Here is a 23,287-nt window from a genome sequence, read left to right as displayed (position 1 = left end):
ATTCACATTCCCAACATTTCATTTTCAAAGATTGCTTGGACCCTTTGAGAAAAAAAAAGAACACATTTTGAGTTTTAAAATACTTAAGATTTTAATATTTAATTTCTGCTTTATAGAAGACTAAAGAAATAAACTTATGTAAGAAACAGAATATTTTGTTTCAAAAATTGCATTTTGTTATGTTGGAGAGGATGCGGAGAAAAGGGAACCCTCTTACACTGTTGGTAGATTTACCCCAAAGATACAGATGCAATGAAACGCCGGGACACCTGTACCCCGATGTTTATAGCGGCAATGGCCACAATAGCCACAATAGCCAAACTGTGGAAGGAGCCTCGGTGTCCATCGAAAGATGAATGGATAAAGAAGATGTGGTTTATGTATACAATGGAATATTACTCAGCCATTAGAAATGACAAATACCCACCATTTGCTTCGATGTGGCTGGAACTGGAGGGTATTATGCTGAGTGAAGTAAGTCAATTGGAGAAGGACAAACATTATATGTTCTCATTCATTTGGGGAATATAAATAATAGTGAAAGGGAATATAAGGGAAGGGAGAAGAAGTGTGTGGGAAATATTAGAAAGGGAGACAGAACATAAAGACTCCTAACTCTGGGAAGCGAACTAGGGGTGGTGGAAGGGGAGGAGTGTGTGGGGTGGGGGTGAATGGGTGATGGGCACTGAGGGAGGCACTTGACGGGATGAGCACTGGGTGTTATTCTGTATGTTGGCAAATTGAACACTAATAAAAAATAAATTTATTATAATAAATAAATAAATAAATAAAATTTTCAAAAAAAGAAAAAAAAGAAGGCAAAAAGAATAAAGATTACTTAAAAAAATTGCATTTTGTTGAAACATTGTAAAGATTCTCCAAATCTTTGGAGAACATAGTGTTATTTCATTCTGATGAAACCAATTAACTGATCCAATCATATGTATACAAAACAAAGAGGAGCCAAGATTAAACACAAAGTTTTTAATGATTCTAACATTTCTGCTTGGTACACTACCCTATGCCTTTCCTGGGCATAATGTCCACATTTCATAATTTAGAAGTGAACCCTGATTAGTAAATTGAACACCAATAAAAAATAAATTAAAAAAAATAAAAAAAATAAATAAAAATAAATACCTTAGAAGTGAACCCTGAGATGAGTCTCAGGTGAGGCAGACAATTGTCAGAGGATCTGGTTAGACCACAGAGATGATCAGATATGTCATAGGGACCATGATTTGTCTCATGGTCAAAGTACAGGGAAGACTGTGAGCCTTCTTATAAAAAGTCAGTGTGAAAGCCCCATGTCAAATAGTGTTGTTGGGCTTCACCCACCACATCCTGTGCACTTACTGGCCTGCTGGGCTCAGTCTCCACTCAGCTCCTCCATATGTGCCTGGTATAATCATTGCTATGACCTCTACACTCACTGCCCTTCTCTTCCTTGGTGAGTTCTTGCACACAGGGGAAACAGAATTCGGGAGTCTGGGTGTGGGTGAGCGGCATGTCTCATTGTTCCTGTCTTCCAGGGCTGTACCTGAGCCAGACCACCAGCACCCAGAAGCGTGAGTCCCTTCTTCAGAGCCTCAGAATCTCTCTTCTGGGCTCAGATGCAGTATCTATCTATGAAACCAAAGGAGGGGGCAGGGGCTCTGGTTTGCTAGGAGGGCTTGAGGCCAACAGGGTAGAAATTTGCGTGGGAAGGGACTTTATCTGGAACTCCAGCCTCTGATTCTCTTCCAGAGATTCTTTCAAAACCCATCATCTGGGTCAAGCCAAATTTCATGATTCCAAAGGGAATGCCAGTGTTGATCTGGTGCCAGGGGACTCCTGAGGCCATTGAATATCAGCTGCATCTTGAAGGACATCTCTATGCCCAGCAGAGCCCAAAACAACTTGAAAGGAGGAACACAGTCATGTTCCGCATCCCAAAAATGACCCTGCTCACTGCAGGGCAATACAGGTGCTTTTACCGAATCAAGGAGCTCTGGTCAAAGCCTAGTGACCCTCTGGATCTGGTGGTAACAGGTAACTATTTCATCTTTGGCCTGAGTCCTGGAGAGGGTCATCATTAATTTATTAATCTCCGCTAGTGTCATTCAACCTCACTTAGTGGTTATCTATGACCTAGAGGCAGATTTGTCATAGGTCAGGTTCTCCAGGGGAGATGCACTGGGGATCATTCTCAAAAGTGACCCTATGATGAGGAATGAGGGTAACAAGCCAGGTATAAGGCAATGCTGGTTGTTTCAACAGACACCTCAGCCAAGCAAATGTGGATCTCTGGACCTGGGAAGGCCCTTCTGAATGGTCTCAAGATGAGACTAGGGGCTCTGTACCTGCCAGTGTCAACCCCACCTAGGGAGGTTCCATTCAAACATCTGTGCTTTTGTGGCACTTATGTTCTAGCAACAGAAGACAGACCATGAGTCCAAGTCAGGACAAACCATCCATCAATAAGCACATGAGGAGTAAATGGTGGTATGGAATGGTATTAGGAGAGAATGCAGTCTTGGATAAGGACACTCCCTTCAGCCAAGGGATGCAGTTCTCAAACTTAAGCAGGTATCAGAATCACCTGGAGGGCTTGTGAAAACAGAAATGGCTCCAGTGTGCACCCATGTTCATGAAAGCCCTGTTTACAATAGCCAAAAGGTAGCAACAATCCCAGTGTCTACTGACAAAGGAACAGATAAACAAAATGTGGTATACACATGATGGAATATTATTCAGCCTTAAAAAGGAAGGAGATTGGGACACCTGCTATAACATGGACAAATCTTGAGGACATTATGCTTAGTGAGATAAGTCAGTGACAGAAGGACAAATACAGGATGACAGTGTTGGGGAGAGCAGGTGGCAATATTAGAGCTGTCTGAATGGGCCTCATAGAGCAAGTACCTAAGTCACTTCTCTGTGGGACCTAGAATGGTCAAATTCATAGAGAAAGAAAACAAAATGGTGGGTGCCAGGGGATACAGGATGGGGATGGGGAGAAGCTGCTTAATAATGGGGATGGTTTCAGTTCTTCAAGATGAAAAGAATCCTGGAGATGGATGGTGGTGATGGTTGCATGACAATGTGAATGTGCTTGATGCCATTGAACTACTGTACACTTAAAAATGGTTAAGATAGTAAATTTAATGTTTCATGTAGTTTATAACAATTTAAAACAATAGTAATTTTTTCCTTTTATTTTGTTATTTATTAGTTCATTAATTCTTCTGTAAATACATTACCTCCTGAATAACATTTTACAGTTCCTCAAGTCACAATTTAAATTCCAAGCACTTTAGATAGATGTATAGATAATGTAGTGGATGCTGTGAACAATAATTATTTTTAAACACACAGATGGTTGCCTTTCCCCTGAGTTTCTGATTCGGGGTCTGGGGTGGAGCCTGGGAATGTGAATTTCTAATAAGCTTCCAGGCGATACCAATGTCGCTGGCCCCAAGGATCACTAACTCTGAGCACCACTGATGTCAGAAATCCTCAGAGAGAGAGATTCATATTACTGCCCTTAAAAGCTAGAAGAGTGAGTGTCTCAGTCTTGAAAGGAGAGATCAGGGAGGAAGTGTCCATGACCAAAATAAGAAACAGAGATTCTGGGGAGTGATATCTCAGCCTTAAGGCCAAAGAGGAAGGGAACACAGAAGGTAGGATAAAGACTCTCTTAACCTACTTGTCTCCTTCTCCCACAGGAATGTATGATACGCCCACTCTCTCCGTTCATCCCGGGAATAAGGTGATTTCGGGAAAGAACGTGACCTTCTCTTGCCGTCTAGACACTGCAACAAACAAGTTCTTTCTGCTCAAGGAGGGACGATCCAGCCACCCACAACACAGATATGGGAACATCCAGGTGGAGTTTCCCATAGGTCCTGTGACCACAGCCCACAGAGGGACGTACAGATGTTTTGGCTCTTATAACAACCATGCGTGGTCTTTCCCCAGTAAGCCTGTGAAACTCCTGGTCACAGGTGAGGAAACTCCCAGATTTCCCCTCATGTCCTCTCTGGAACCCCAAGTAAACCCTGACCAGTGATGAGGAAGGGACAGGTGGGAAACCACGGAGAGCATCTCGCTCCAGCACCCTCATCCACATGCATTTTGTGGAGGCCCATTTGATTGTTCCTGAGGAAGAAGGCCAGAGGGACAAGAAGAGGGAGGGCCCAGAGATGAGGCAGGAAGACCGGAGGAAACCCAAAACCCTCATGGTTTTCTTTGTTTCCACTGCCAGAAGGTGTTGGGGACACCAGCCTTGTACCCACAGAACATACATCTTTTTCTGGTGAGTAACAGGTATTTCTAAGCCTGGGGAAGGGAGCAAAGCCTCCCAGTGCATTAAAAACATGGCATTTGTTCAAAATATCCCATTTACTGCATAGTATTTGCCATGAGCTGCAACTCCATCAGTCGAGCAGACAAATATCCTTGCTTTTGTGGCACGATATTGTATCCATCCCAGCAGGAGACAGACCATGAGTCAAAGCCAGATAAATAAGCCAATCATATAGCGCAGGAGGAGCAAATGGTGATGTGGAAAGAAGACAGAGTAGAACAGGATGACAGTGTTGGGGAGAGCAGGTGACGATATTAGAGCTGTCTGAATGGGCCTCACAGAGCAAGTACCTAAAGAACTAAGGGGGGGATCCCCGGGTGGCTCAGAGGTTTAGTGCCTGCCTTCTGCCCAGGGAGTCCCTGCATGGAACCTGCTTTTCCCTCTGCCTGTGTCTCTGTCTCTGTTTCTGTCTGTCTCTCTCCCTCTCTCTCTGTGTCTCTCATGAATAAATAAATAAAATCTTAAAAAAAAAAAAAAAAAGGAACTGAGGGCATTCTCCTGTGCCTACATGGGGAAGAGTGTTCCAGAGAGAGGGAGTGGCCACCGAGTGTGGCAGGGGATGGCCAGCGTGACAGCAGAGCAGCACAGAAGCCTTGCACCAGCAGTGACTTCATACACATGCTGCTAGGGACAGGGTGGCTGGGCTCAGGGCCTTGAAGAAAATGGGGAGCCTGTGAGTTACCCCATGTGTAAGGAAGAAGTCATGTTGACCAACATAATTAGGAAACTGAGGGCTAGATGGAAGACACATCTGGCATGAGGCCCTGGAGCTGAATTCCCCCTTGGGTTTGCCTGCCCTTTGGCTCCTGCTCTCTACCTGCCAGACGAAGCCACTAGGACCTGGAGGTGGGGTGGGGACCTGGAAAAGCTGCAGAAGGTCATGGGGTCCATCCAAGGGGAGGAGAGGCTCCCGCAGCAGAGACCAACACCATCTTTTTTTCTCCCTACTTCACTTCCCTATCATCCGCAGAACCTTGGGACACCTACTTGTTAGCCACAGAAGCAGAATTCCAGCAAGGTAAGCAAGCAATGGAGTGCTGCACACTGTGAAGGAATGTGATCTGGAACGGGGAGTGGGAGAGTGGTAGAGTGAGGTGGTGCCCGGCTATTCCTGTCAGTAATCAGTCTGTTCTTCTCACCCCAGCCCCTGCCTTCTGGGATCACACTGCCCATAATATCCTTCAGATTGGTCTGGCTTTCCTGGTCCTGATGGCCCTCATGTGCCTCCTGGTTGATTACTGGCTTTGCAGGAAGAGGATACAAGAGCAAGCCAACAGGGCTTCACCTCAGGAATGCAGGAGAAGGTTCAGAACACAGAGAACCCCTGGACAAATGACCAAGAGATGTGCTGGCCACAGTTAGAGCTGAACACTGGCATTGACCTTGGGCTGTGTGAGCTGTGTTGCACCCATGGAGGGACGGAACATTTCCTTCCTAGTTTGGTCTTTGTCTCTAGTTCTTCTTTCCTTTGCTGCAATATATCATTCAAGATATTTAACAACTAGTACAGAATAGGCATTTATCAAGGGGAACATGAGCCAGCAAAGTGCCACCCCAAAGAGTCTCCCCCCAAAAAGTTCCCCAAATCCTCCAGCTTGACTTCAGATATCACTTCCATGCTCCCCTATAACAGCACAGGGGCTCTAACACTGCATACATATCCATTTTCCTGACTCTACAGTGAACTTGTGTGAATTTAGCCCATGTGGTGTCTGGTGGCTGTGCTCACAGCTCTTGCCACTAAGAAAGTCCTCCAGAAATATACGTCAGGTCAATGAGTATATAAATGAGGCTGTAGCACAGCTTAGCATTTGAGACTCCTTTAAAAAAAATTCCATTTATTTATTCACAAGAGACACACAGAGAGAGGCAGAGACACAGAGGGAAAAGCAGGCTCCCTGCAGGGAGTCCAACACAGAACTGGATCCCAGGAACCTGGGACCACGACCAGAGCTGCAGGCAGACACTCAACCACTGAGCCATCCAGGTGCCCCAGCACCTGAGACTCCTGATTATGGTCCTTAAAATGCTGTCTGGACCCTTTGTTCCTTACGAATTTTTATTCTATCAACCCATTAATATAACCATTATAGGGGTCCCTTCCCCCCACCAGTAATCTGACACCCCACATGGCTGAAACCCATTCTTTAAATCTGAGCTTTATGTTATATATCAGAGAACATTAACTCCAGCCTCAAAGGGGTAATATGCATATTTAACAAGATAAAAAATATCAAGAAACCAGCATGGGCTCTGACACTTGTAAGTCAACTCAAAGCATGGCAGCTGTTATTACTCAGTACTACAGGAAACTGAAACTCACAGCAATTGTTACCTCAGTACCAGTACTGAATGTCCTTCTTCCTGTTCTTCATCTACTAGGTGTTCACAGTCCAAGAGCTTCTGTTGATACTGAATCTTAGTGTTCTTCAAATCCCGAGACATGACAGACTGGTTTGGAGCATGTTTATGACATCTCAAATTTTCTATATTCTAATCTAGGCAGGAAACCTCCAGTCTCAAGGGGAAAAAAAAATGTGTAAGGTAGCAGAATTTCAGGTCTCCAGATAAAAGTGCAGGGGCTTGAGAGCCTTCTCAGAGGAATGGAGGGGTCTTTTCCACACAAGGCTGTTCCTCTCACTGTTCCAACTCAAAATCTTCCAAAACTGGTCAACAGGACTAGGCCAGATGGTTAAGTAGAGCTCTACTGTTTCAGAAAATACTGAGCCTGGTTTGTATTCCAGACAGTAAAATGAAACACGAGGTGAAAGGGAGGGAGGAAAAGGGGAGGAAGTACTGGCTGATTGTTTGCTATGTAGATTTGTTGGAAACACTCAAAAACACTTCCACTATTTTGCAGTGGTTAGAACTAATAGCTTTGCCCCACTTGGATGTAAGGGAGGTTGAGAATGACAGCCTTTATTCCAGGCATCTCTGTGACAAGATACATACTGGCATTTCTGTGACTAATGGAGTGAGGAGGGATGTGACAGAGTTCTGATAGGCAGTGGCAGTCTCTGCTACAAGAGCCTACTATGTGCCAGGCACTGGTGAAAGGACCGCACATCAAAACAAAAATCTCTGCCAGAGCAGGGCTGATTGTCCAGGAGTGCAGATCTTAAAGAAAGTGAGTAAATGAAGCAAAAGGGGATAAGTTGGGGTGGAAGAAATGCAGGATGTCATCAGAGCCTCTTTCTGTGCAAAATTCCACTACATAGAGACATTGAGGAGGGCATGCAGATGAGGAAGGGGGATGATGGTGGCAGGAGTCTGTACCAGTTCCTGCAGAGGCTCATGCTAAACAGAGGCTGAAAACCAAGCAGTGTGAGTAGAGCTTTGATACTGGGTAACACTGGGTACATGCAGGCAGTACATCAAGCACAGGCATGGAAGCCACATCTTAAATGCACATTTTATCTTTAAGGCAAAAGGAGCTCATTGAGCATTTTGATAATGGCTGTGATAGGATGGCTTGTTCACTGCAGAATGACCTTTCCAACTATAGAGAGAGGGGTTATGCAGAAGAAAACAAAACCATGGAGAAACAGACAGCATAATTGAGAATGTCACCTATTTCTGGGGTTGACAACCAGGAAAGATGACTAATACCGATAATCCAGAGGGATGTCCAGCAATGGATGATGGGTACTGGTCCTTAGATTAGTAATATTTTCTGGTTTTGTTATATCCCAGGATTTCCTGGATTATCCTGGGCCCTTTAGATTTCACTATTAACTTTAGGATGCCACTTGTCACAAAAGACCAGACAGGGTTGCTGTGCATGAAATTATACTAAAGCTACAGATCATTTTATTTTTTAAAATTTTTTATTGGAGTTCAATTTTCCAACATATAGCATAACACCCAGTGTTCATCCCACCAAGTGCCCCCTTCATTGCCCATCACCCAGTCCTCCCAACCCCCCGCCCACTTCCCCTTCCACTACCCCTTGTTCATTTCCCAGAGTTAGGTGTCTCTCATGTTTACTACAGATAATTTTAGGAGGGATTATCATCTCTTCAATCTTTCAATCCATACAAGTCTGAAACCTAAATGTGTAATATTTTGCCATGTATTTAAATGTTCACTGATTTTCCTAAATAATATCATGTCATCCTTTGTGTACAGAATGTGCCCGTCTTTTGTTAGATTTGCATAAGATATATCTTCTAGTTATACCATCCCCAGGTAGATCCCTAGATACATTACTTTCATTTTGTAAGTGGTATCATTCTTTAAATAATTTTATCACCATTGTTTGTTGCAGGTATTATAAAAATAAAATTGATTTTTGTATATCAAATGTGTACTCGGTGATCTTGCAAAGTTCACATCTTAATTTTAATAGTTTTGGAGTATTTTAGATTATTTCTAGATTTTAAAATTTTGTGAATTTTTTTATAAAATCAATTTTCTTTTTTTTCCTGTCTTACTACCTGGCTGGAACCTCCAGGACATTAATAAGTAGCAAGTATCCTTTTCTTAGTACCAGTATTATGGGGAATATTTTTAATATCATACTGCTGAGAAAGCAAATTGCTATAATTTTTGTAGATATTCATCGTCTCCGTTATAAAATTCCTTTGTGGGCAGCCCTCGTGGCGCAGCGGTTTAGCGCTGCCTGCAGCCCAGGGCGTGATCCTGGAGACCCTGGATCAAGTCCCACAGGGTGCTCTCTGCATGGAGCCTGCTTCTCCCTCTGCCTGAGTCTCTGCCTCTTTCTCTCTCTCTCTCTCTCTCTCTCTTTCTGTGTGTGTGTGTGTGTGTGTGTGTCTACGAATAAATAAATGAAATCTTTAAAAAAATAAATTTAAAAATAAAATTCCTTTGTATTCTTGTTCTGCTAAGCTTGTTTCCATTTACAAATGAGGAAGAATATATCCAGTGAGACCAGTTCAGAGGCTCCCCTGTTATTCTAGATGATAGTTGATAATGGCTCAGGGAAAGTGGAGATCTTTCACATAATTTAGGCACAGAAGTCATACTTTCTTTTATTGTTTAGAAATGATGGCTAAAATTAAGGAAGCAGCCCAAATGTCCATCAACTGAGAATGGATAAAAAAAGATGTGGCGTATATACACAGTGGAATATTATTCAGCCATCAGAAAGAATGAAATCTTGTCATTTGTAATGACATGGATGGAGCTAAAGTGTATTGTGCTAAGTGAAATATGTCAATCAGAGAAAGACTTTTCCAATTCTGAGTTAGGAATGAGAGCTCAAGCTTTAGAACATGGACAATCATGTGGGGAAACCTCCATCCCCTCTACTTTCACTGATCCATGGCTCTGAAGACCAATTTTCTGCTTTGTCCCTCAGACTCAGGTGTCAACCCACTGGAAACTGGTTTCTCTCCCCCCACCCATACACACGTCCACTGAAGCTGTTTTAGTGATAAACATTAATGGCTTCCTGGAACTCTCGTTGGATGCTTCTCACCCCATGTCTCACCTTTGTTCCTCTGTCGGTTGTATAACCACTTCCTTCTTGAAACAGTCACTTCACTGGCCTCCTCTGCTCATTTTCTGACTGTCCCTGAACCATCACATCTGCAGGCTTTCCATCATCAGAGTTTGTGGGTGCATGGTAGATCTGCCTTTCTCCGGACACAAATCTGGGTGGATCTCATTTAACTCCATGGTTCCTTTCTCTTTTTTTAAGATTTTATTTTTTAAAATTTATTCATGAGAAACACAGAGAGAGAAGCAGAGACATAGGCAGCAGGAAAAGCAGGCTCCCCACGAGCAGCCTGATGCAGGACTCAATCCCGGGACCCCAGGATCACAACTTGAGCCAAAGGCTGACACTCAACTACTGAGCCACCCAGGTGCCCCTAACACCATGGTTTCAATTTCTCTAAGATGCCCAAATCAAATCTGTCTCTCTGAACTCTAGTTTCATTTTGGAACTTTGGGTTATTTTACCAGGTTCATTCAACCGACCTGGACTCATCATCTTCCTACCACCAAAGTTGTTCTTCTAATTTGGAAAAATCCCAACTCTGTTCACAGTTGCTTTGCTCTCTTTTCTATATCTATACTTGTGCTCTGATCACTACTGCAGGGAATAAGTGCCACACAAATTAGCAGGTAATGATACATGTATAATTTGTGTGTTTCTGGGTAGATATCTATATTTTTATTATTTTCCCTAACAACTGTCTTTTTGTCAATTTGCCTTTTGGAACTCTGATCAAGTAAAGATCTTATGTATAAATATTTTTAGGGGCATCTGGGTGGCTCAGTCAGTTAAGTGTCTGACTCTTTTTTGCCTTAAATTCAAGTTAGTTGGGGAGCCTGGGTGGCTCAGTTGGTTGAGCCTTTGGCTCAGGTCATGGTTCTGGAGTCCCGGGATCGAGCCTCATGTCAGGCTTCCCACTCAGTGCGGGGTCTGTTTCTCCTTCTGCCCCTCCCTCTGTTCCTTCTCTCTCACTCATTCTCTCTCAAATAAATAAAATCTTTCTTAAAAATTCAAGTTAGTTAATATATAGTGTAGTATTGATTTCAGGAACAGAATTTAGTGATTCATCACTTACATATAACCCCCAGTGCTCATCCCAACAAGTACCCTCCTTAATGCCCATCACTATATCAGCTCAGGTCTTGATCTCACGGTGGTGAGTTCAATTCCTGTGTTGAGTTCCATGCTGGGCATGGAACCTACAGACATACACATACATAAATATTTTTAAAAGATTTTCTTATAAATTTTAAGAATGTATAATATATATGTTATATATTATATGTATAATTTCCTCAGTTACACTCATGTCACAGTGTTTTTCTGAAATATGGTATCAACTGCAACTCACACTTTATGTGTATTTTTGGTAAACGCTTTGACTTCTATATTCCTATATTCCATGTAAAAGTCTTCACAAACCCCAACACAAATGTCCTCTATCTTTCTGCCAAATGCCTTTGTTTTTAGATTAATTTCCTAGGGACGCTTTTGGCTCAGGTTGTGATCCCAAGGTCCTGGTATCGAGTCCCACACCCAACTCCTCACAGGGAGCCTGCTTCTCCCTCTGCCTATGTCTCTGCCTCTCTCAGTGTCTCTCATGAATAAAAAATAGTAAAATATTTTTTTAAAAAGAGTAGCTATTTCCTTACATACATGCATATGTTATATGGCCACATTGTAAGAGTTGTTTAACTTTCAATCAACTTAATGTAGCTGTTATGTACACCATGGTTAGTGTGAAGTACCAAGATGGTCACCCGCCTGCAAATCAGACACCCACTGGGACATCTCTTTGTGCATATGCATGTCTGAAACCCTCAAATACAGCATGTTCAGGAAGCCTCTCAACCTCTGCACACCTCTCCTCTGGGGCCAGATGATCCTGTACTGTGGGGGGATTGCCTACGTCAGCTCAGCTGCCATAACAAAATACCATAGACTGGATGGCTTAAGCAACAGAAATTTATTTTCTTGTAATCCTAAGACTCGAAAGTCTAAGCAGAGGTGCCAACCAATTCAGCTCCTCAGTAAGGACTTCTTCCTGCCATGGAGATGGCCTTTCCTTAGTGCAGGTGCAGGTTCCAATAATATCACCAACCCTATCAGGTTAGGAGCCCTCCACTATGGCCTTATGATCCCCTAAAGCCCTAGAACCAAATACAGTCCCAGTGAGGATTAGGGCTTCAATCTATGCATCTAGGGGAAATAGGGCACAATTCAGCCAACAGTAGTGACTGCCCTCAGCATTATATGTTTAGCAGCATCCTTGGCCTCTATCCACTAAATGCCAGGCACACCCCCTTAACCATGACTCTGGATATGCCAAATGTCCTTTTAGAAACAAAAATCCCCTCCATCCCTGGTTAAGAACCTCAGGCCTAGGATATAAACAGGGTAGTGGGTGGGGCCTGTATGAGCTCTGGCCTGGAGACAGCTGGTGACCACGTGAGCCCCCACCCCAGGCAGAAGGAACAAGAGGAACAGCAGAAGGGGGAATGCTTGGGCAAAGAGCGGTTGCCCAATGTGGCTAGAGCAAGTGAGCTCTGGGAAGGTTGGTGACAAGGTCATCAGGGCCGATAGACATGAAACCTAATGCCAGTGCTCTAAAAAATAAAGATGTCTTACTCTAGGCTGAGTCTGGAGAATTGCCCTGGCATTGTAACCCTGCATCTACTCCAGATTGAGTGACGGTTAGGTGGCTCTTATTTTCTGGCAGAAAGTCAACTGAGCCAGCATTTTTCAACCTTAGCACTACTGACATTTGGTGTCAGATAACTCTGTGGTTGCAGCAGGGAGCACTCTCCTGTACATTGAAAGATGTTTAACAGCATCTTGGCCTCTACTTGCCAGATGCCAGGAGATCCCCCCCATCCAGTGTTGATAACCAAAAATGTCTCTGGACACTGAGGCAGTGGGAGAAGAATCACCCCAAGTTGAGAACCATCGAGTCTAGAGAGAGATCCAGGAGGCTAGCCTGGGCATCAGAGCAGGACCTCGGCAAGGGGCAGAGATGTAGCATGGGATGTTGGGCAATGGATCTGCTGCAGAGAGCCCAGCCCAGCCCTGTCTCTGCACATTCCACTCACCCATCACCCATCATCATCTGCTCCCAGGTCCTGAGCTCTGTCTAGGGTCTTCTGCCTCTGCAGGAAGAAGGGTATTTCCCTAGTCTATCTGGAGCCCTCCCTGAGGTATGCATTGTGCCTATGCTCTGGACACTGCAGGTTTTTCTCTACCCGAACGTAAGGACTCCCCACTTGGTCTATCATGGAATGTTCCACTTCTGGTTCCCCCCCCCCCCGGGTCTATGATGGAATGTTTCTCTTCTGGCTTCCCCCTAGGACTATGATGGAATGTTCCACTTCTGGTTTCCCCCCAGGTCTATCATGCAATATTCCGCTTCTGCCCACCCCCCCCCCCCCCATCTATGATGGAATGTTCCATTTCTGGCTTCTGGCCTATAAGTCTGTCACGGATTGACCCAGACACGTGGCAGTCACAGACCACCTGTCTGCAATCATGGAATTGCAGCTCTTCCCGAGCTGAAGGAGGTCTGGCAAGTGTATCTGAGAAATAGGATTAAATCCTGACTCTTCCTGGATTCAGTTCTCCAGGCCAACATCTATACTGAGAACTTTTATAGGAAAAGTGAGCTTATAACCTCACATCTGTCTTCTCCAGCCACCGTATGCTAACCAAGAAGAGGGTCAAGTAAGCATGCAGTTGGGTGTAGGACCGACCCTTCAGCATGAGGATCCTGGGCCAGGACACAGGGCTAGAAGAGAAGCCCAGGAGAGATCACTCCCACACCTGCAGGTTTTCTCTCCCATCCTGGGCATAGGATGGCCCGGCATCTTTTCTCTGGAAGTTCCACAGGATGGGAGAGTAGGAGATGTGATGGTCAGCCCTCAGCCCCCATGCACCTGCAGAGCTAAGCTAGTAAGGTCTGATGTTGGGGGTCTCGTGGACGCATAGCGTGGGGAGTGGGGCCCACCTGACACCACAAGGCTGAGGTCTCCAACACCTGCCCTCTGGAAGATAGAGAGTGGGAAATGTAGACTCCGTGTCCTGGGCATTTATTTACACAGCATGGTGCAGTGTCCTGAAGACACAAGATGAGGCAGGAAGCCTAGCAGCTATCTTTAACAGCTTTGGGGGTTTTCAACCTCCGAATGATGGAATAATTTTATTATTATTGAAGTCTAGTTAACAACGTTTTATTAGTTTCAGGTGTACAACATAGCAGTTCTATACACAATGCTCGCCGTAAGTGTAATCACGTTATTACAATATTATTGATTATATTCCGTACGCTATACATTTTATCCCCATGACTTTCTTATAACTGGAAGTTTGTACCTCTTAACCCCCTTTATCTATTTTGATTACACCCCCCACCTCACCTCTGGCTGCCACCAGTTTGTTTTCTGTATTTATGAGTCTGTTTCTGTTCTTTCATTTTTTGTGGGACTGTGGTGTGTGCTTGTACAATGGTCAGAAGCACCCTGGGTCCCTGCCCACTAGAAGCTAGTAACACAACCAGTTGGCAGCCAAAAAAAACCCTCAAATTGTCAAATACAGAGGGATGGAAAGCAGATTAGTGGGTATGGGGTTTCCTTTTGCAGTGATGAAAACATTCTGAAACTAGATCCTAGGGACACTTGCACAGCATTCAGTATCCTAAGCACTGCTAAACTGTACACTTTAAGATGACAACAATGGTAAATTTTATGTTATGTGTGTTTTTATCACATTGAAAAAGTCTCTAGATATTGCCAAGTATCCCCTGGTTGAGGACACTTATTCTGTAGTAATGAATGCAGAGACTGTAGAGTTTTTCAATTTTAGTGCTATTGAAATTTTGAGCCAGACCATTCTTTGCTGTGGGGTCCACCCTGTGCATTGTAGGATGTTTAGCAGCATCTCTGGGCTCTGCCCATTAGATGTCAGGAGCACCCCCTAGTTGTGACAAAGAAATATCTTTCAGCATTACCCAATGTCCCAAGGGTGGCAAGTCTCTCCTGCTGAGAACCACTAAGACTCTATACTGTTTTGCCCTCAAACCCATAAGACCTTTTAATTTCTGCACAAAGAGAGCTAAACTTTACAATCTGATGAACACTGGTTTCAAGTCCATTTGCTTATTAGATGCTATGTCCTACCAAACCATTGAACCGGTTCACTGTGTTCCCTTATTTATAAATAGGTAAAATAATAGGACCTTTAGGGGCTGGGGGTACTGCTGCAAAGTTTCAACAAACATGTATTTTAAATACCCAATAATCGCGATCCTGGAGACCCAGGATCAAGTCCCACGTCAGGCTCCCGGTGCATGGAGCCTGCTTCTCCCTCTGCCCGTGTCTCTGCCTCTCTCTCTCTCTCTCACTGTGTGCCTATCATAAATAAATAAAAATTAAAAAAATAAAAAATAAATAAATACCCAATAATCAACATAGATTCTGACCCAGACGTTCTCAATCATAACCCACCATCACTATATTTGTATCTTAAAAAAAAAAAAAGCTTTGTATTCACGTGGAGACCTCAGCCTCACCTCCAATATCTTGATCACTTCCTCTAAACCATACTCAATTCCTCCACCACGCATCTCCCTGAAATCCTCCCCTGTCCACACCCTGGTAAACCCAGTCATCTGAAAGCCTAGTAAGCTGATATCCACTGAGTGGAACACCAAATACTACAGCAGCTATGAGGGCTTGAGCACATTTATCCTGATAAGAGGGCAACACCAAATGGTGGAAGAAACCCGGTCCTTCCTGGTAACACCCAGTGGCTAAGTTAAGCCACAGGGCTTCCATCCTTGAGGTAAGAAGAACCCTATGTTAATTTGTGGCCTTTTTCTTTTTCTTTTTCTTTTTCTTTTTTTTTTTTCTCCTTCCACAATTTATTTATTTATTTTTTTATAGGAGGCGGAGCAAGATGGCGGAGAAGTAGGGTCCCCAAGTCACCTGTCCCCACCAAATTACCTAGATAACCTTCAAACCATCCTGAAAATCTAGGAATTCGGCCTGAGATTTAAAGAGAGACCAGCTGGAATGCTACAGTGAGAAGAGTTCATGCTTCTATCAAGGTAGGAAGACGGGGGAAAAAAGAAATAAAGAAACAAAAGGCAGCCGGCGGGGAGGAGCCCCCACGCGAGGAGCCGGACTAAGGCCAGGGCAAGTGTCCCCAGGACAGGAGAGCCCCGTCCTGGAGAAGCAGGAGCTGCACCAATCTTCCCAGGCGGAAAGAGGCTCGCAGGGAGTTAGAGCAGGACCCCAGGAGGGCGGGGATGCCCTCAGGCTCCCTGGGACACTAACAGACACCTGCGCCCCGGAGAGATTGCGCCACACCCCGCGGCCGAGCTCCCTAAAGGGCTGCAGCGCGCACAGCTGGACCCGGGAGCAGCTCGGAGGGGCTCGGGTGGCGGCTCCGGGCAGAGGGGGCTGCCCGGCCGGGAGCGCGAATCCAACAGCACAGGCCCGGGAGCACAGGGCGCCGGGGACACAGCCCAGGATCCGGCCTGCCCCCGGGACAGGCAGAGGCCAGGAAGGCTCAGGACAGCAAGGACGCTCCTGCCCCGAGCTGAGCAGATCAGCGGCCCCAACCCCGGAGCATCCAGGCCCTGCAGACCGAGAGCTCCATAGTTACTGCGGGAGCTGACTCCAGGGCTCCAGAGCTGGCCACCGCCAGTGTGGTTGTTCCTCCTGGGGCCTCACAGGGTAAACAACCCCCACTGAGCTTCACAGTGGCCTCACCAGATAAACAGCTTAAATATCTTTCACTGAGCCCTGCACCAGGTAGGGGACTCAACAGCTCCCCCAAGTGCTAACACCTGAAAATCAGCACAACAGACCCCTCCCCCAGAAGACCAGCTAGAGGGACAAGTTCCAGGGGAAGTCAAGGGACTTAAAGTATACAGAATCAGAAGATACTCCCCGGTGGTTTTTTTTTTCTTTTCTTTTTCTTTTCTCTTTTTCTTCTTTTTTCTTTTTTCTCTTTTTTCTTCCTTTTTTCTTTTTTTTTTTTCTTTTTCTTTTCTTTCTCTTCTCTCTTTTTCCCCTTTTCCCAATACAACTTGTTTTTGGCCACTCTGCACTGAGCAAAATGACTAGAAGGAAAACCCCACCTCAAGAGAAAGAATCAGAAACAGTCCTCTCTCCCACAGAGTTACAAAATCTGGATTACAATTCAATGTCAGAAAGCCAATTCAGAAGCACTATTATAAAGCTACTGGTGGCTCTAGAAAAAAGCATTAAGGACTCAAGAGACTTCATGACTGCAGAATTTAGATGTAATCAGGCAGAAATTAAAAATCAATTGAATGAGATGCAATCCAAACTAGAAGCCCTAACGACAAGGGTTAACGAGGTGGAAGAACGAGTGACTGACATAGAAGACAAGTTGATGGCAAAGAGGAAAACTGAGGAAAAAAAAGACAAAAGATCATGAGGATAGATTAAGGGAAATAAGTGACAGACTGAGGAAGAAAAACCTACGTTTAATTGGGGTTCCCGAAGGCACGAAAGGGACAGAGTTCCAGAATATGTATTTGAACAAATCATAGCTAAAAACTTTCCTAATCTAGGAAGGGAAACAGGCATTCAGATCCAGGAAATAGAGAGATCCCCCCCTAAAATCAATAAAAACCGTTCAACACATCGACATTTAATAGTGAAGCTTGCAAATTCCAAAGATAAAGAGAAGATCCTTAAAGCAGCAAGAGACAGGAAATCCCTGACTTTTATGGGGAGGAGTATTAGGTTAACAGCAGACCTCTCCCCAGAGACCTGGCAGGCCAGAAAGGGCTGGCAGGATATTTTTTTTTTGTAATAATAAATTTATATTTTATTGGTGTTCAATTTGCCAACATACAAAATAACACCCAGTGCTCATCCCATCATGTGCCCACCTCAGTGCCCACCACCCAGTCATCCCCACCCCCCGCCCTCCTCCACTTCCACCACCCCTAGTTCGTTTCCCAGAGTTAGGAGTCTTCCATGTTCTGTCTCCCTTTCTGATATTTCCCACTCATATTTTCTCCTTTCCCCTTTATTCTCTTTCACTATTATTTATATTCCCCAAATGAATGAGGCCATACAATGTTTGTCCTCCTCTGATTGACTTCTTTCACTCAGCATAATACCCTCCAGTTCCATCCACGTCAAAGCAAATGGTGGGTATTTGTCATTTCTAATGGCTGAGTAATATTCCATTGTATACATAAACCACATCTTCTTTATCCATTCATCTTTCGATGGGTCATTTGCAAATATCTTCTCCCATTCTGTAGGTTGTCTTTTAATTTTGTTGACTGTTTCTTTTGCTGTGAAAAGCTTCTTATCTTGATGAAGTCCCAATAGTTCATTTTTGCTTTTGTTTCTTTTGCCTTCGTGGATGTATCTTGCAAGAAGTTACTGTAGCCGAGTTCAAAAGGGTTGTTGCCTGTGTTCTCCTCTAGGATTTTGATGGAATCTTGTCTCACATTTAGATCTTTCATCCATTTTGAGTTTATCTTTGTGTATGGTGAAAGAGAGTGGTCTAGTTTAATTCTTCTGCATGTGGATGTCCAATTTTCCCAGCATCATTTATTGAAGAGACTGTCTTTCTTCCAATGGATAGTCTTTACTCCTTTGTCGAATATTAGTTGACCATAAAGTTGAGGGTCCACTTCTGGATTCTCTATTCTGTTCCATTGATCTATGTGTCTGTTTTTGTGCCAGTACCACACTGTCTTGATGACCACAGCTTTGTAGTACAACCTGAAATCTGGCATTGTGATGCCCCCAGCTATGGTTTCCAATTCCCCTGGCTATTCGGGGTCTTTTCTGATTTCCACACAAATCTTAAAATTATTTGTTCTAACTCTATGTAGAAAGTCCATGGTATTTTGATAGGGATTGTATTAAATGTGTAAATTGCCCTGGGTAACACTGACATTTCCACAATATTAATTCTGCCAATCCATGAGCATGGAATATTTTTCCATTTCTTTGTGTCTTCCTCAATTTCTTTCAGAAGTGTTCTATAGTTTTTAGGGTATAGATCCTTTACATCTTTGGTTAGGTTTATTCCTAGGTATCTTATGCTTTTAGATGCAATTGTAAATGGGATTGACTCCTTAATTTCTCTTTCTTCAGTCTCATTGTTAGTGTATAGAAATGCCACTGATTTCTGGGCATTGATTTTGTATCCTGCCACACTGCCAAATTGCTGTATGAGTTCTAGCAATCTTGGGGTGGAGTCTTTTGGGTTTTCTATGTAGAGTATCATGTCATTGGCGAAGAGGGAGAGTTTGACTTCTTTTTTTTAAATTTCTTTTTATTGGAGTTCAATTTGCCAACATATAGCATAACACCCAGTGTGGCCTTTTTCAATAACCAAACTGTGGAAGGAGCCTCGGTGTCCATCAAAAGATGAATGGATAAAGAAGATGGTCTATATATACAATGGAATATTACTCAGCCATTAGAAACAATGATTACCCACCATTTGCTTCAATGTGGATAGAACTGAGGGTATAAAGGGCTAGTTTCCAAGATCTATAAAGAACTCATTAAACTCAACACCAAAGAAACAAACAATCCAATCATGAAATGGGCAAAAGACATGAACAGAAATCTCACAGAGGAAGACAGACATAGACATGGCCAACACGCACATGAGAAAATGCTCTGCATCACTTGCCATCAGGGAAATACAAATCAAAACCACAATGAGATACCACCTCACACCAGTGAGAATGGGGAAAATTGACAAGGCAGGAAACCACAAATGTTGGAGAGGATGCGGAGAAAAGGGAACCCTCTTACACTGTTGGTGGGAATGTGAACTGGTGCAGCCACTCTGGAAAACTGTGTGGAGGTTCCTCAAAGAGTTAAAAATAGACCTGCCCTACGACCCAGCAATTGCACCGTTGGGGATCTACCCCAAAGATACAGATATGCAATGAAACACTGGGACACCTGCACCCCTATGTTTATAGCAGCAATGTCCACAATAGCCAAACTGTGGAAGGAGCCTCGGTGTCCATCGAAAGATGAATGGATAAAGAAGATGTGGTCTATGTATACAATGGAATATTCCTCAGCCATTAGAAACGACAAATACCCACCATTTACTTCAACATGGTTGGAACTGGAGGGTATTATGCTGAGTGAAATGAGTCAATCGGAGAAGGACAAACATTATATGTTCTCACTCATTTGGGGAATATAAATAATAGTGAAAGGGAATAGAAGGGAAGGGAGAAGAAATGGGTAGGAAATATCATAAAGGGAGACAGAACATAAAGACTCCTAACTCTGGGAAACGAACTAGGGGTGGTGGAAGCGGAGGAGGGTGGGGGATGGGGTGACTGGGTGGCGGGCACTGAGGGGGGCACTTGACGGGATGAGCACTGGGTGTTATTCTGTATGTTGGCAAATTGAACACCAATAAAAAATAAATTTATTAGTAAAAAAAAGAAAAAAAGAACTGAGGCTATTATGCTGAGTGAAGTAAGTCAATCAGAGAAGGAAAAACATTATATGGTTTTATTCATATGAGGAATGTAAAAAATAGTGAAAGGGATTATAGGAGAAAGGAGAGAAAATGAGAGAAATATCAGAGAGGGTGACAGAACATGAGAGACTCCTAACTCCGGGAAACGAACAAGGGGTAGTGGAAAGGGGGTGGGTAGGGGGATAGAGTGACTGGGTGATAGGCAATGAGGAGGGCATTGATGGGATGAGCACTGGGTGTTATACTATATGTTGGCAAATCAAACTCCAATAAAAAATATACAAAATAAATTTGTGGCCTTTTTTTTATATGTATATTTTTATTGGAGTTCGAATTGCCAACATATAGTATAATGTGCATTGCTCATCCCGTCAGTACCCCCTCAGATCCTGCCACCCTGTCACCTTTAACTTCCATGTTGACTAGTTCTCTTTTAACTAACTAATGTGATGCTTAACCCACAAAATAGCACAGAGAAAAGTGCACGAGAGATTAAGAGATAAGAAAGATGAAATGAGACTATACAGAACATGGAAGAAGGACAGTACAGAAAGAAATAAAGGCTGCATATTTCCCCAAAATTATGACTACCTAGCAACATAAAAGAAATAAAAAATAGGAGAGTCAAGGGAAGGAAATGCATACCAGAAAACATCAGTGCACAGAGAAGAGATCGTCTGTCTCTACCCCACAGCTAGAGTGAAAGGAACGATCACCCATAAAGTGGTGATTAGACCCAGAGCAGACATCCCAGTGGCTACAAAGAAGGACAGAGTGTGCAATGTATCTCCCAAACACCTGTCAGCTTTCAATTGTAATGCAGGCAATTATTCTTCAAGAGTAAGGTTTTTAAAAGACCTTTTCATCTCCCTTAAAAAAAAATTGCAATTGGGGAACACCTGGGTGACTCAGCAGTTGAGCATATGCCTTTGGCTCAGGGCGTGATCCCAGAGTCCCGGGATTGAGTCCCACATCAGGCTCCCTGCATGGAGCCTGCTTCTCCCTCTGCTTATGTCTCTGCTTCTGTGTGTGTGTGTGTGTGTGTGTGTGTGTGTGTGTGTGTGTGTCCCATGAATAAATAAATAAAATCTTTTTTTAAAAAAAGTTTAAAAATAATTATGATGTGGCCAGATTTGTCCTTCATAAGTAACAGAAGAGATTAGAACAGGGGTTGGCAAACTATGGCCCATGGGCCAAAGCTGGCCTATTGCCTATTTTTATAAATAAAGTTTTATTGGAACACAGCCATACCCATTCATTTGCGTATTGTCTATGGCTCTTTGCACACTACAACAGCAAAGTGGAATTGTCGTAACAGTGACCATACAGCTTACAGACCTAAAATATTAGCTATCTGGCTCTTTACAGAAAAAGTTAACTACCTTCTGGGATAGAATATCCTAAAACTAGTTAAGGAGGCCACAGACCACACTGATCATGTAGACTCATCAGACAACTTTTAAATTTAGCCAAGTAATACCTGAGCTAGGGCAAAAAAAAAAAAGAAAGAAAACCAACATAACCATCTATGAACTTAGTAGTATTTTTTCCTAGACTAAGTATGCCAAGTATAAAGTTAACCCTTAAGTTAGGTCTTAGGTACATTAATAAGCACAGTTTCAAACAAAGTTCTTTGCTTTTACTATAGCTTGTGTCCTTGTGAAATAACAGACATTTTGACATAAAGTACGTGTGTGACTTGTGCAGAATTTACCATAAACCAGAGAGAAAGCCAGCACTAAATGCTACATTTTGACCCAATAATTAACATATTACCCTCTGGTCTTCATTCGTGGTGTGTCTAAGAGAAATAAGATCACCCCTTCAAGACACATAGTCACTAAAGATGGTCTCAGGGTGTTCAAGACAGGAAGTCACAACATGGAGACCTGCTTGCTCTGGCATCACTGCATTCAATGGTCAGATCTGGATTGTGGCCTTTCACATCTTTCAGCAGCTTCTGGATTTCCACGCTAGACTTGTCTATCTCCAACCTGAGTATCTTTAGGGGGCCATTATTGTTTTAAAACCTCAAAGAGCACCATTATTCCACTCTGCCCTCAAGATATTCTGTCCTAGGTCCAGAGTTTCTAGCCACTGAATGCTGTTGAGAACAGGTGCGAGACCCTGACAACAGGAGGGAGTGATGGAATAGCCATAGAGCCTGTAGGGAAAGAGCACAGAAAACCCGTCAGTTCTTCCTTAGAACCTACTGTGTTGCCAGGCACACTCTTGGTTTGCTGGGGACCTAGGGGTGTGAAAACATGAAAACAAAAATATTTTCTTCAGGAGCTTATTTAAGTGATATCAGATTCCATCTGAACATGGAAGATAGTGGACAATGATACTAGAACAAGATTAATAGATTAGGGTAAATTGGCCAGAGAAGGATTAGGTAGCCTTATGGTAGTCAGTGAATTCCTCATTGGGAAGGTGACAAGAGAAAAAAGTAAAAGGACAGTGAGGCATTATGGTAAGTGGGGAATGTAAGCCAGTGTAGCTGAAATGCCTAGCTGGGGGTAGGTCTTGTAGACTCCTTTCCAGGAGTCTTGTAGACTCCTTTCCAGGATAAAACCTTCAGATTTTATCTGCAGTGGCATGGGGAGCTTCTGAGCCTTTTGAAATGAAAGTTTCATGGCCTAGCTTGCATCCTGAAACAAATCTGGAAATCAAGGATCAACTCTGAGACTACACAATATTCCAGGTGAGAGTTGGCGGCCCAAATGAGAACATTAACAGCAGGGGCGTAGATGGTCAGTCATCTGCTAAGTGTCTGGAAGGAGGTGCCCCAAAGTCATGTGAATGTGAGGTATGAAATGAAGGCAGGTAGAAGAGGACAGCAGCTTTGGAGTTGGAGAAGAGACATACTGTTTCCTCCTTGATCTACAGTGAGTTCATTATACTCAGTAATGCACCTTATGTTAGCATTGCCTCCACCCCTCGCCTCCTTGTCCCAGAGCTTTTCCTATACT

General features: G+C 43.6%; 1 protein-coding gene across 1 annotated transcript; it reads left to right on the top strand.

Moving 5' to 3' along the window:
- The first annotated feature begins 1,331 nt into the window (after positions 1-1,331).
- Positions 1,332-8,651, top strand: NCR1 (natural cytotoxicity triggering receptor 1). Its single transcript, XM_072844140.1, has 7 exons — positions 1,332-1,450; positions 1,533-1,568; positions 1,747-2,031; positions 3,708-3,986; positions 4,247-4,297; positions 5,319-5,366; positions 5,493-8,651. Exons 1-7 carry the CDS (start codon positions 1,417-1,419, stop codon positions 5,708-5,710), a joined length of 951 nt encoding a protein of 316 aa, XP_072700241.1. The 5' UTR covers positions 1,332-1,416; the 3' UTR covers positions 5,711-8,651.
- Positions 8,652-23,287: the final 14,636 nt, after the last annotated feature.

This window comes from Canis lupus, chromosome 1 (assembly GCF_048164855.1).
Source record: "Canis lupus baileyi chromosome 1, mCanLup2.hap1, whole genome shotgun sequence".
NCBI classification, from domain to species: domain Eukaryota; kingdom Metazoa; phylum Chordata; class Mammalia; order Carnivora; family Canidae; genus Canis; species Canis lupus.
The sequence above is the reverse complement of the archived record's forward strand: the minus strand, read 5'-3'. Positions and strand labels throughout refer to the sequence as shown.

What these genes read in the sequence shown, in the direction of transcription:
- NCR1 (XM_072844140.1), top strand. Translation starts at nt 1,417, where the DNA reads ATGACCTCTACACTCACTGCCCTTCTCTTCCTTG. An exon ending in CACTGCCCTTCTCTTCCTTG is followed by an intron (nt 1,451 to 1,532) that starts GTGAGTTCTTGC and finishes CCTGTCTTCCAG; the next exon opens with GGCTGTACCTGAGCCAGACC. An exon ending in AGAACATACATCTTTTTCTG is followed by an intron (nt 4,298 to 5,318) that starts GTGAGTAACAGG and finishes TATCATCCGCAG; the next exon opens with AACCTTGGGACACCTACTTG.